Source organism: Vigna unguiculata, chromosome 3, assembly GCF_004118075.2.
Source record: "Vigna unguiculata cultivar IT97K-499-35 chromosome 3, ASM411807v1, whole genome shotgun sequence".
Taxonomy (NCBI): domain Eukaryota; kingdom Viridiplantae; phylum Streptophyta; class Magnoliopsida; order Fabales; family Fabaceae; genus Vigna; species Vigna unguiculata.
The window spans coordinates 61155573-61169977 of NC_040281.1; the positions used below are offsets into that span (position 1 = coordinate 61155573).

The 14405-nt window shown below is 30.0% G+C and overlaps 1 protein-coding gene across 1 annotated transcript; it reads left to right on the top strand.

Moving 5' to 3' along the window:
* Positions 1–342: 342 nt before the first annotated feature.
* Positions 343–4695, top strand: LOC114175645 (pectin acetylesterase 10-like). Its single transcript, XM_028060414.1, has 12 exons — positions 343–1169; positions 1441–1523; positions 1828–1957; positions 2107–2180; positions 2530–2616; positions 2705–2829; positions 2956–3016; positions 3287–3340; positions 3425–3502; positions 3693–3798; positions 3939–4084; positions 4188–4695. Exons 1-12 carry the CDS (start codon positions 959–961, stop codon positions 4293–4295), a joined length of 1263 nt encoding a protein of 420 aa, XP_027916215.1. The 5' UTR covers positions 343–958; the 3' UTR covers positions 4296–4695.
* The last annotated feature ends 9710 nt before the right edge of the window (positions 4696–14405 follow it).

Consider the following 14405-nt stretch of genomic DNA (forward strand, 5'->3'; position numbering starts at 1 on the left):
GATTTGAAAAAGAACCTAACTATTATTAAATGTGCTGAAGACCGTGGCGTGGTCCTAAAAAAAAATCTTAAATTGCATGCGGTAAAACCAAAATAACAGGAACAGAACAAGGTGATAGCTACACCGAGAGAGAGAGACAGAAAAAAAAAAGGTAAAAATATTGATTTGGTTAGTATTAAAACGTAGATATGAGTGTAAAGTTTAGTAATAATAATGAAGCAGTGACAAAAAATTAGGAATATAATAAGTTAAAGTTGTGAATTACTTGGTTAAAGATTGAATATAAAATAGAATAAAATAATTGTTATGAGTGCTGAAATTGGAATGGGATTTCGCATAACTCATGAGAGCAGAGGGCCCAGAGTTTGAACAGTGTGAGAATGATGGGAGTGAGGTACAGCTCTGGCCAGCCTCCTCCTTTCACGTTTCATGTCGGTGCTGTTTTTCTTCACCTTACTTAGTTTTTCTTTGCCTTCACTTTCTAAACTCACTCATTCATTATCTATACTTTCATTTCATTCATGTGATGCCATTATTTACTCTCTCAACACATTTCATTCCTTTCTTGCTTCTTGATTCCACTTTGTTGTTTATCATTTCCATTTTTTTTTTCAAGTCCTAGAAGTGTGTCCTACCTTTCTGTGTTTTCTATTTAAGCCCCCTCTGTGTTTTCTTGCAGCTATTATTGCTGCATTCATTGTTAATTTATTACCCAAGCAGAAAACTTGCTTATTTATCCTATCATTTCCTTTACGCGATTCCACTTTGACAATTTCACAGCCTTTGGGAAAAAGTTTGCCTTTTTGTTTCTCCCTCTCCCCCAAAAGAATATACTTGTTCTCCATTCTCTTCTTTCCCTCCAACTATACTCTCTTGAACTCTTCCTTTTCATGCTTAAAGTTCTGCTGAAGCAGAAGCAGCCATTTTAGTTGCCTTTGTGTTTTTGTTTCTGTTGGCAATGAGCCAAAGAAGCAAGAGTTGTGGAGGCATGAAGCTGCTGAAGCAGAGGATGTTTTTGTTTGTGGGGTTGGTGATATTGAAATGGGTTGAAGGCATGGAAGAGACGAATGTGACAGACATAGATATGCTATATGTCAGTGGAAGAGGTTTCTACAGACCTTTGATGGTTGGGCTTACACTTATTAATGGTGCTGCTGCTAAAGGAGCTGGTATTCATTCTTTCTTCACATGTGCTTGCTTTCTTTGGCATTAATCTGGTAGATCAAATAAACGAGGTCATCAATGGTTGTTCTGTTCATTTGGTGTCTTTTTTCAGAAGCATTCAATTTTAGACATTGGGCCTACATGTCTCATGAACTTAACACTTAGAATGATGAAGAAACGTGTTCTTTGTTTCTAAACACAGCGACTAATAACTTTTACTGGTTTTGATTGAGATCTGGAGATTATCATATGCGTGATTTGTGTTCTTTTGTGCAGTGTGCCTGGATGGATCTTTACCAGGTTACCACTTCCATCGGGGATATGGTTCAGGATCAAACAGTTGGCTTATACAATTGGAGGTATGTGAGACTCCTGAACTTTTTGAACTGGGTGCACCAATGAGGGAACACAATGGTTTTTCTTTTGTTACTGACTACGATCATCCTTTTCACTTTTCTGTTTTGGCTGACAAAGTTCTGTGATAAAAGTGGTCATGCACTAATTGTCTAGAATTGCTATGCTAATGCAATCTTAAATTGACTCTTGAGCACTACTTAAGTCATTGTAAAGTTGCATATAATCTTCCCCTTCTTTCTTCACCATTATTATTGGTGGCACTTATCTGTTGAGTCATAATAATTTCACTGAACCTTTTGGTGACAGGGAGGAGGCTGGTGTGGAACTATAAAAAATTGTCTTTACAGTAAGAAAACACGTCATGGTTCTTCATTCTTTATGGAAAAACAAATACCATTTATTGGGATATTGAGCAACAAAGCTGAGGAAAATCCAGGTTACAATTCTCAGACTCAACATCATTGCTATTTCTTTTTTCCAATTAGCAGATGCAAACATAACATATCTTTATACCTGTCCATGCTTATTATTCTTCATTTCTAATAGAAATTAGCTTCATCTTTCTTTTGATGATTATATTTTCAGATTTTTTCAATTGGAATAGAATAAAAATCCGTTATTGTGATGGGGCATCATTTAGTGGGGACAGTCAAAATGCGGTAAGAGTGCCATCTCTTTTTCAACATTAAGTTCCTCCTGAAGTCATACACTCTGCTATGTAGGGTTGACAGAATTTGCATTTTTCTGATTTTAATTGATTCCCTATTCTCTTATATTTATTTTACTAGTTATCCCATCTCTTATATTTTATTTTTATTTCACATTTTTTTGAGCCGTCTTCAAATATATTTATTCAAGTTATTCCTTTATTTCAATACTTGTAGTTGTGTCACTTTATTTGATGCAAAATCAAATTTTATCAAGACTACTACTTCATTCAAGTGTTTATCTATTTGGGTTGATGGTGAATGTGGATGAAATAATACTGAATTCATCTTTGTTCCACAGGGAGCTGGATTGTATTTCAGAGGGCAACGCATTTGGCAAGCTGCTATGGAAGATCTAATGTCAAAAGGAATGCGCTATGCCAAACAGGTTTCCTTCTAGCCTCTGATAATTTCAAGAAAAGAGAATTGGTGCCTGATTTCCTTTTGATATTATCTATGTTTTTTTTCTTTTTCAGGCTCTTTTATCTGGATGTTCTGCAGGAGGTTTAGCTACTATTATACATTGTGATGAATTTCGGGAATTGTTTCCTAGAACCACAAGAGTGAAATGCCTGAGTGATGCTGGATTGTTCCTTGATTCGTAAACATCATCCTATGAACTTTCAATTCAAATGTGTTATTTATTGGATCTGGTCATAAATGTTAGTTCTGATTAGTTCATGTGCTTTAGGAGACAAAATAAACATCTTGAGTTGTATTGTTGCAGTGTTGATGTCTCTGGCCGTCGCAGCTTAAGGAATTTGTTTGGAAATGTGGTCACTTTACAGGTCTTTACTCATTTGAATATTTAATGTTGTTGTATTTTTGTTTCTATTTTGTTATAGATATAGTAAAATATGGTGAATCAGATAACTTCATAGCAGAAAACAGAGAATGTCATGAACTCCAAACAATCGTTTGCCCCAAGCCTGAACCACGAATAATCTCAAATTTTAATGCTGGTTTAGGATGCTTTCAGTAACTTCTGAGTACTTGATTATTAGCAATGCATGCATGTAAAACAACAAAAAGTTAATTGATGCATCTTTGCATGACAGGGAGTGCGAAACAGCCTTCCAAGAAGTTGCACCAGTCGCCTCAATCCAATTTTGGTAACTACTATTACTGTCATTGTTCTTTTCAATGCAGAAGCATCTCTTAATTTGTTCTTACTCTTTTCTGTATTTTATTGTCAGTGCTATTTTCCTCAGCACTTAATTGCCGGTGTTAGGACACCATTGTTTCTTCTCAATGCAGCTTATGATACTTGGCAGGTAAGTTCCTTTCACCATATGAAAATTTTCCCTTGACAAAAATTCTTGTTTATATTGGGAGCAACATTTCACAAGCTAGTTAGTTTCTTATCACTTGTGGAGTATGGTTTGTGAATGACTTTGGAGCATGAAATTTCATGTTTTATGGTTTTTGAAAGGCTAATAGATGATTATTTCAACTTTTTTTCAGATTCAAGCAAGTCTTGCTCCACCATCTGCTGACTACCGATGGAACTGGTATGAATGCAGAAAAGATTATGCACGTTGCAGTGGACCACAGATTCAGTATCTTCAAGGTAATTAATTATATGTTTCAAGAGTTGTTTTTTCTTACTCCTTATAAATTTTCTGCCTCTGGAGTAGCATTTTCGTGACATCAATTGTTGTCGGTGTGGTTAATAATTGATGGCAACATCATGAACTTTGATTAAAACAGGTTTTCGAAATCAGATGCTTAGATCTACAAGAGCCTTCTCACGGTCTTACAAAAATGGGTTATTCATAAATTCATGCTTCGCTCATTGTCAATCGGAAAGACAGGATACGTGGTTTGCTCGTGATTCTCCTCGTATAGGAAACAGAGTACGTCTTTCCCAATTAATCTTTTGTATTTCATTATATTTTGGTTGTAGTTTTAAGGTTTGATCTCACCCATGTAATAATGTTTGTGTAAAACTACAAGCAGGGAATCGCAGAGTCTGTTGGGAACTGGTTTTTTGACCGAGTTAGCGTCCAGGCTATTGGTTGTCCTTACCCTTGTGACAAAACCTGCCATAATTTGGTTTTTAAGTGATCACTGCTCAACTATTATTCTTTCAATACTTTTATTCTGCTCCTACATTGCACACAAGCCATTGGATCTGAAGAACAAAGACATTTCCAGAAAAAGCTAGATTCCTTCTTGTTGCCATAAGTTATAATATTCATTATTGTAAAACAGTGGCTCAGCTTATTCAGTTTTCATCCAATTATTTTTTTCAAGTAGATTCAGGTTCCTTTCTCTGGAACTTTCACCATGGAGTGTGTTCCAAACGTCTCTTCCCCTATTCGCTTCTCACTACACAGTATTATCTCCAATGGATGAAATAACATTCATCTTCTATAGTCAAAATATAGTGTATAAATCACTGCAAATTTACTTTACAAGTTCACTTTCTAAGAGTCCATAAAACTATTATGGATTTGTGATTACACTCTTATTTCTCTCTCTGGCATAGTTTATCTCACAAATTATGCATATGTTTAAATCTTATTGCTATTTATTTTTGTTTTAGAATAATAAAAGAATAGAAAAGCAAATTTGAGAGGTTTTCAAATTTGCCAATTTTCGTTTTTTATTTCATTCCACATTTGCCTTCTAGTGTTCGCTGTGCTGGTTTTCATCATATATGATGGGGATGTGGGTTTTTTTTTTTTCATTTATATAATAAATTGTTGCTTAACTATGTATTAACGAATGGGTTGGTTTTTTTAAAAAAAAATACTTATTTCAAGGATAAGTATTTTTTTCCTATTTCTTAAATAATTAAATATTTTAAAATAGTTGTTTAAAGTTCAGAGAAATTGATCCAATCTTCGGTTGATTAACACGCATGGTTGGACATATGAACTGGGCCATGTGAGTTGCCCGTATTGGATTTGCTTGCAAGTCTGTTGGCTAGCCCAATGGCACAAGTGTAATTTTTTTTACTTATTTTATCACCCTTATTTTAGAAATTATTTTTTATATTTAAAATAAAAATAATAATTAATTGGAGGGTGAAATATTGTCGTTAGAAATTGCTTTTAAAAACTATTCAAGCAATAACATTTTGATTTTCATTTCGATTTGGACGGAAAGGCTTTGCATTCATTCAATTAGGTTTTCATACATTTTATTATTTTATCATATAAAATTATTTATTCTGTTAAAAAAATCATAGAACGAAATAATTGAAATGTGAATCACACACGATTCTCTAATACCCTCTGGAGGGTTACAATAATCTTTCTCATTCAAAGGAGCATATCACTCCTGGAATTTTTCTCTTTTTTTATCATGTTTGTGAAGAATCTGCGTTGCTTCTTTTGCTTAGTTACCAAAATTTAATTCTCTCTGTTACGTTGTTTAATATTACGAAAAAAAAAAATCCAAAATCGTGTAAATGATAAAATCTGTTCATTTTTTTCATTGATTGAAAAGAAAAATGTAGCTGCTTTTATTTTATTGTACTGTACGTGTACGAAAATATAGAAAAAGTGTGCATCAAAATGGTACTGCTTTTTCTTTTGAAAGGGACATAGCAAAAGGAAAATGTCTATTCCTCCAATGATCAAAATGCAAATGGAATTGCTAATTAATTGTCTTGTGAGGTAAACCAGAAATAAGGATAAAAACAAAGGTAATTAAATTATAGTAATAAACCACAACAGCTGTAAGGAAAATGAAGTGCACAATTCTACAATTAATAACTAGGGAATTACTTTTAGATATGGACTTTTAAATTATATAATTTATAAAAGATTTAATTAGTAGGATGATACCCATTCTTATTTATATGTGTCAGTTTGGTACACATTTTTTGAAATATATCAATTGAGTCTTCACTTTTGAAAAGATGTCTCAATTAAGTCATTTTCAACAAAAAATTATTAACATTGTTAAGGGTATTAATATTTAAAATGACTTACAAAATTAAGTATTAATATTTATATTAAAATTTAGTGGTAAAAGTCATGAATTAAGTTAACGACTTTAGTAATTTTTATCTGAAAAGGGACCTGATTAAGACACTTTTTCAAAAGTTGAGACTAGATCGACACATTTTTAAAAACGGATAACAAAGTGACACATCTGAACGAAAGCGGGTACCATCTAACTAATTAAACCTTTATAAAAATATCAATTAGCTTGAACCATTATGCACCAATGAAATCTTCATATTAATCTCACCAATTTTTATAAAATCGTTATTTGCGATAGATATGAGATAAGAAGAGTTTATATTATATAAATAAATTTTAAATCTCATCTTATAAATCAATTTTATAAAATTCATATATATATATATATATAAAAGATAAGATGAATTTATATTATATAAATAAATTTTAAATCTCATTTTATAAGTTGGTTTAATAAGATCGAATTAGGTTTAAAGTTCATTTCGTAATATTTTTCTCTCTACACACTAAAATAATTTTTTTCAAATTCATATATATTAAGTTCGAGACAAGTTAACAATATGGTTTCAATCAAATGTTTAATTTTCCAAGAAACATAGCATAGAAGTGAGAAGAGCAAAAGAAAAGGTGGTATGTGTAAGTTTGTTTTAACGAAGATGAATTAGTTGTAATGGTAATGGGAAAGATTGAAGATAATAAGAAAAAGTGGGGGAAGTGAGAGAAAGATGGTTAAGCAAGGGAACTTTATTGGGTTTGATAAAGTGGGAAATTTGGTATGGAAAGAAAGGCCATGTTGGTGATTAAGAGGAAGAATGAGATTAGATGTTAAGTAGGTTGGCGTTTAGGGCCAACACAAAGGTGCAACAATTGGGGCTCAGTGCACGAGGCCCACCTGTTATTCCCACACTGTTTTGAAAGTAAAGAGATGAAATCTACATCATGCTTAAGCCACACACAAAGTGCTATGTGACAAAAAAAAATGATGAAAATAAACAATACTAAAGCAACATTGGGGAACAACGCTTCCTTTTACCCTTGTTTTTAACAAACCGAATCTTAAATCTCACTGTCTCTCTTTCGCTCCTTTCTTCAGGAATAATTTTGCTCTCTCTTTCTCTTCTCCCTCGTTTCCCCTTCTTGCTGTTTCATATGCAATTATGGTGGTGGCAGAACAAAAGTACTCCAAATTCATGCCATACAAATACGCAACAGGAAGCAGATACACACATTCTCATCATAGTGCCATCTTCCATAGGTCTAATGAAAAAGGAGCAAAAGGGGAAAGTGAAAACAATCAAAGAACAAAGTGTTTCTTATTCTCTCTAGCTCTACCTATGCCTACCTAACAAAACAAATGGCTTATTCAGAATTGCTCAAATCAAAGATTATATATGTTTGTGTTTGTTAGGGTTACAGAGAAAGATGTTCACCGTACAAAAATATAATATCAATGAGATCTGAGTTCAATCATATAAAAGGTTATAATATTTTAATTTTTTATTTTTAATCAATGTGAGACTTAAACTTGAATTTTTAACGATGTTATTATATAGTGAAGAATTGATGAGAGTGAAAAATGGTGATTGGAGGGAAAAGAGGTCGGCACATGGCTAGGCACATGGTTGCATATATTGAGAGAGTATTTGATTGCATGTTTGTTAAAGTTGGGTTCAAGTTCTGGCTTTTGAGATAAGAATTGGGAAATTGAGTTAAGAAAAAGTTGTGTAGAGATTCGAAGGTATCAAAACTTGCCGAAATGAGATTGAAGACTATTTGTTGCTTCCAAGCTTCAAATTTTGTGTCCCCCTTAACTTCTTCTGCACTTTCTTTTCCTCTTTCCCTAATCATCGCTGCCTCTTACTTTTCTTTTTCTTCTTAAATAATCACTATGGCTAACCACTTCCTCACGCCTACATACACCTAATAATATATTTATTACATTTTTCTTTCATTTCAGATCACTTATTTATTTTTAAGATTAAATATATTTTTAGTTTTTTAAAAATTAGTATTAGTTTCTTTTCAAATTTTTAATCCAATTTAGTTTTTTATTTTAAAATTACATGAATTTAATCATTTTAACTAAATCTGCATAGATTTAGTTTTTTCAATGTTTCAAACAAATCTTATGATAGTATTTGTATTTGAGTTGTTTACATCGTTTGACATATTATTGATTTGATGTTAGCTAAAATGATGATGAACGCATTTGAAACCTCGAATAAATTTAACAAAATTTGGTTAAAAAGACTAAATTCACACAAATCTATAATTATAAAATTGAAAGAATAAATTAAATCAAAATTTAAAAAAAAAAAAACTAATTTTAATTTTTACTACAAATTGAGAGAAAAAAAAAAACGTATTTAACCCTATTTTTATTCTATTTTTTTCGATTAATCTCATTTATGTAATTTGTAAATACTCCGACAAATATAAATTATTTAAACTTTTACCTTTTCATCAACACTCGATACACACAAACCTTGAATTTTGGGTACATCAGCTTTACCTTTCAAACCTACGTGTTTAACTGTTTGAGGATACTTCCATTCGTGATTCTTGAGCCGACATAGTAATAATTATTACTGATCTATAACATTCTTCCTTTTCAATATAATTATTATTCTGCATTTTCCTCAACCATTTTAGTTTTATTATAATGTCAGCAAAAATATTTAGTACTTATTTTTTTTCCATCCGAACATTTCTTTCACATTCAAAGATAAAAAATAGTATACAAGGAAAAAAACGAAAAATATAATAAAAATAAAGATCATTTACTAACAGAATAGAAAAATGAAAAAAAAGGTTATTATAATAATATTTCATTTATTTTTATTATTATTAGTGATATTTTATTTCATTTATCATTATATTATCATCACTTTATTTTATATTTGTTGTTTAGGGAAAAAATTCTTATAAAATAATTAAATATTTATTAAAAAATATTAAAATATTTGTACACTTTCTTATTTTATTCTTTGTAATAATTGAGAATTTGAATAAATAATGATTAATTTTTTTCTATAAGTATATCTAAGATATATCTTTATGAATACATATAAGGAGATATTAAAAGTTATTCTCTAATATAATTTATCTGTATCTTGCAATGCATCCATGATTACTAAATAATACCTTTTCTGGCCTGGTAATTTTAATCTTCATATCCGTTTGTGATGAGATAAGTAACTATATTCACATATTTTTAAAATATAAAGTTAATAAATTAATAAAAGGATAAAATTTTACTTCAAAATTTCACTCTTATTTGTGAGAATGTAATTGATTTTCTTTATCTTATACAACATAATACTTTATGTTATACATACTTTTGGAGGTGTTCATAAGATTCTATAATCTTTGTCATCATTAATCTCCCACATGATTAGTTTGTGGTCAACAATGAAATAATTTAGATCACTGTGTAACTATTTTGTTAGGATAATATTGAAAAAAAAAATTAACTATTTCATTGAAAAAGTAAATAACAATCAGCTTACAAAAGTCATAAAAAATTGTGAACCTCGTGTGTATTTTGATTCTGTCTTTTTGAATTAATCTCCAATCTTATGAGATATATAGCTAACATGAGAAAGTACACATGATTTAATTTTTTTACCTTTTTTATTTTACTTTATGATGAACTGAATAAACAAACCCTTGAATTTTGAGTACATCATTTCTACTTCTCAAACGTATTTGGTTTAACTGTTTTCAATTGAGGATTTTTGAGCCGACATAATAACAATAATTGATCAATAACATTCTTCCTTTCAAAATAATAATTAGTTTGCTATCTTCCCATACTATTTTAATTTTATAATGTCAAAAATATATTATTACTTATTTTGTTCAGTTTCAATTTTTTCTTTTACAATTCAAACTTAGTTTGTCAAAAGGGGGGAAATAGTAAAAGAAAAAGAAAAAAAACGAAAATTACACTAAAAACAATGATTATTTAGCAAAAAAGTTAAAAAAATACGAAAAAGTATTTGTATTATTAAAATATATCTGATTTTTGTTATTATTTCATGATAAAAATTAAAATTTTAAAAAAATTAGACATCCTTTTTATAAGTACTATGGTTCATTTTGCATTAAATAATAATGCATCTTAACCAATAATTTTATAAATCTATATCGGTGTGAGTGAACTTCTTTTTTCTCTCATGCATAATTAGACTCACCTTACATATAGGAATGACAATATAGATTTGGTCCAAGGGATCGGTAAAAATGCGAGACGTTCTAAGATATTGAGCTCGCTAAGTTCGATCCACATAACCTGCAACCTGTACGGGCTAGAGGCAGTACCGGCTAGTCCATGGCCCGCATAAAAAAAAACTTACAATTGTGTATGTTAATTACTTTTCTTCTAAACTTCTGCATGTATGTTACCAAATTTTGTATAAATGGTAAAGATAAATGTTATGTATTTCTGAATAGGCTAAAAATTGAAGAATTCATCATGCATGTCAAAGTATGAATATAAATATAATGAAAATATTTGATTATCAATTTATCATTCAACTCTCCAAAGTCTTTATTTAATTTTGTGAAATTGTTAAAAATTTTCAATTTGTTGAACATTTAAAGTTTTATCATAAAAAAAAGAAGAAAATTGTCCCATGGGCCAAAACTTACAAAGAGTGGGCCAGATTTTTGAGCCAGCATTTTGCGAACCAAGTACGGAACGAACCTAAACGGGCTGGACTGGTTCACATTGTCATCCCTACTTACACTTTAATATAGTATATGAAACAAGCTAGCTCTCCTTTATCTGCATACAATTTATCCCTCGATAAATATTCTTTCAAAAATTGAAATCTTGACTTTAACTCTACTACTAATTGTTAAATTGAGATTAGTACCAAGTGAAAAGATATAGATGATAATTAAGATGAATTTCTATTTAAAAACAAATATTGTTATTTGATTAATTTAACTAATTCAATATTACATAATTTTTTTACTAGAATAGTTGATTAAGATTTTATTTTTATTAAATTTAAATGAAATAAATAACGGTTAAGGTTTCTCTAAATAAATCTAACATCAGTATTTTGTGAATATGAGATATACTAATTAAGAGTTGCTTTGTCTTATAAATAGTTTACAGTTTGAAATATATCAATGATTATGGAACAATACATTTTAGGAACACTAAAGATCTGGGTATGGTATAATAATATTGGTCCTATAATCTATCCATAATCTATACATATAAAAATTTTAATATTCATTTTTGGAGTAGGTAACTTATATACTCGTACTTATTACTCACTTTTTATTTACATCTAAAATAAATAAATAATAGTTAAAAGATTAACCTGTTTACATCATTTGGCTCTTAGTGTTATTTCGGACATTGGGATCAAGCACCTATTTCCAACACTCAAATTACTCTTAAGTCCTTTTATCTGATGTTCTCCTTAGTTAGCTGTTGTTCGGTTCTTTCTCCTGTTTGATTCCTTTGTTGTTTCCCGCTCGGTTGATCGGATGATTGGGGTACATGTCTAAAAGGCTCTGATGCATAAGTCAGTTCAAGTCCGATCAGGATATGGTAATAAATGCGAGTGAAAAGTCCTCACCAACTTACCTTGGGTTCCTATTTATAGTTTTTGGTATGGACTTGTGATTAGGGTTTTTCTTAATCATGGTTCAATTGCTTTTTAAACTCGACTACTGACTTATATTATTTTAATTCACTTTTAACTTACTGATCCAGTTTTGGTGTGGTCGCCCGAACGGAGAACAGTGCGTCCTGGCAGATGTCTCCATAAAGGTGGAAACAAAGTTCAATTAGAAATGAACGCGAGGATCGTTTGGTCGTGAGCTCTCTTAAAACACTCCGCAGAAATTATCACATCAACAATCCAAGAAAAGATCCACATGTAACAAACAGTCTGCGACCGCTTGTCCTTGGTCTATCTGACGGATGATGAGACGATAGGCCATATACATATACAATAATGTAGTTGATGTTTCTGTATATCTTGTATATAACAAGAGCAACATATATAAGAAAATTGTAGACATCAATATATTTACAAAATTTACTATAATTAATTTATCTGTACGTTTGGCAGTACATATAGTACTTAACAGAGACTTTTATTTATTGTTGAGACAACCAAATTCAGCTCCTTTATCCATTGGTATATTAGTTGTAAAATATTTATTTATGGAACAGTGTCGTTTATATAAAAAATTTATCATATATCTTATTTTAATAAAAATAGTTTTTTAAAACTTGAAATTTCACTCTTAAATAATCCAAAACAAGATAAAAGATACTCAAACATGGCATAAAAACCATTAAAGAATTTCTAATCAAACAATTTTGTAGTCATTCCATTTATTTATTTATAACCTTAAATCATGTGATATATAAATTTAAGTTCATCAGACTAAAAAAGTAGAGAATCATATTAGTTGGTTAACAAAACCAGTATAATTAGTTGGTAGTAGTTTTATTAAATCGATCTAATATAACAATTGTTTGAGAATGGAATCGTATTTTTTTTTTAATAAAAAATGGATCTCATTATTGATACCAAAACTAAAACCGTAAAACAACCCACAGAATTACAGTAACTCGATGATAGTTAAGTATGAATTGATTAGGTAAAACATCACTGTTGGTTAATTCTGTGAGTTTGGTAAAGGAAAAACAGTGGATGTAAATATTTTTTTATTGCTTACTTTTAAATATTAAAAAAAATATAAAAATATATTTAGTTTAAGTGCCTACGCTGGTCCCCTTGCATTGAATAAAGAATAGGTTAGTGGGATGAGTCATCATAAGATGGCCACGTGGCAAAAATTGTCGGATCAATTAAGGTTTGTTGATGGATACATAAATGGCTCCGTGGGGCTTGTTTGGTAGAACCGTATTTAGATTGCCACGTCCTTAAGGAGAGGCTCTAATAATAATAATTGCTATTATTTTTTATTTATTTCCGATTAAACTAAATTTATGATGCAATTGCGAGGGTAGATTAAGGGGTTGCATGGTCCATTTAGTTATATTTTTGTTAATATGTGTGTTGAAAAGGAAAAAAGGTGAAAGTGTGGAAGTGTATAGTTTTTTACCAATTGGAATAATGATAATTAAAGGCAGAAAACGAAGAAACATGTAACAGAGAGAATGAAGTGTGTCTAGTCTGCAAACTCCAAAGAGGAGACTCAGACTTTAAATCATGTTTCTTTGTCTCACCATTTCTTTTCTTTCTCTTTATTCCATCTTTCATCCTCATAGCCCCACTCCACACCTTCCCTCTATTAAATAATAAATTATTATTATTATGGATTTTATCGTATAAAAAAATTGATTACCTTCACCTCATTTACACTACTATGTTATGGTTTTATATTATTTTTTAACATGATTTTGTTGGGTTTGACCAAAGTTTTTTATAAAAACGAAGAAGCTTTATGAAATTAATTTCTTTCTCTTCAATTTGAATTGCCTCCTTTGCAACCAACAACAAATTTTTTTTAAACATTTTTCATTATTATTGTAATAAGAAGATAATTTAAGGCATGGAATCTGTTCAGTAAAATTTTAGCTGCGGAAGAAATTATTTTATTTCGAATTGAATACGAAATGAAACCAATGATCGATATCCAGCAAGCATTGACCAAGAAAATACACATGATAAATGAGATCAACATTAGCTTATATAATTCTTTGAATAACATTTTTAATTTATTATTGTAATAAAACGATAATTCATGCAGTCAAATTTTACTTGCAGAAGAGCATAACAAAGATTCTTTTGATGTAAGCGTATATTTTGTTTCATGATTTTAATGTTGGAATTAATTATGAGTTTAAGTATCGTTTAAGAAGAAAAATCTATTATTGTAAGACTCTTGGTTAAAAATAATGTTAATTTTACATTAATTGAGTTTATATTACGTTTATGTATTTTTTTTTTAATGCATCATCTTTCAAAAAGACCTATCAATTATTCCTTATGAATCATCTCTTAAAAGGACCTATTAGACTTGTTGGTTTGTAGTGAATGTACATAATTTCATTTGAGAAGTAATGTAATAATATAAAAGAAAATTAGTCTCAAAAAGACCTATCAATTATTCCTAATGAATCTTCCCTTAAAAAGGACCTGTTAGAGTTGTTGGTTTGTAGTGAATACATAATTTCATTTGAGAAGCAATGTAATAATATAAAAGAAATTTACTCTCAATTAGAGTTGTTAATTTA

What these genes read in the sequence shown, in the direction of transcription:
- LOC114175645 (XM_028060414.1), top strand. Translation starts at nt 959, where the DNA reads ATGAGCCAAAGAAGCAAGAGTTGTGGAGGCATGAAGCTGCTGAAGCAG. An exon ending in GCTGGATTGTTCCTTGATTC is followed by an intron (nt 2,830 to 2,955) that starts GTAAACATCATC and finishes GTATTGTTGCAG; the next exon opens with TGTTGATGTCTCTGGCCGTC. An exon ending in CAGCTTATGATACTTGGCAG is followed by an intron (nt 3,503 to 3,692) that starts GTAAGTTCCTTT and finishes ACTTTTTTTCAG; the next exon opens with ATTCAAGCAAGTCTTGCTCC.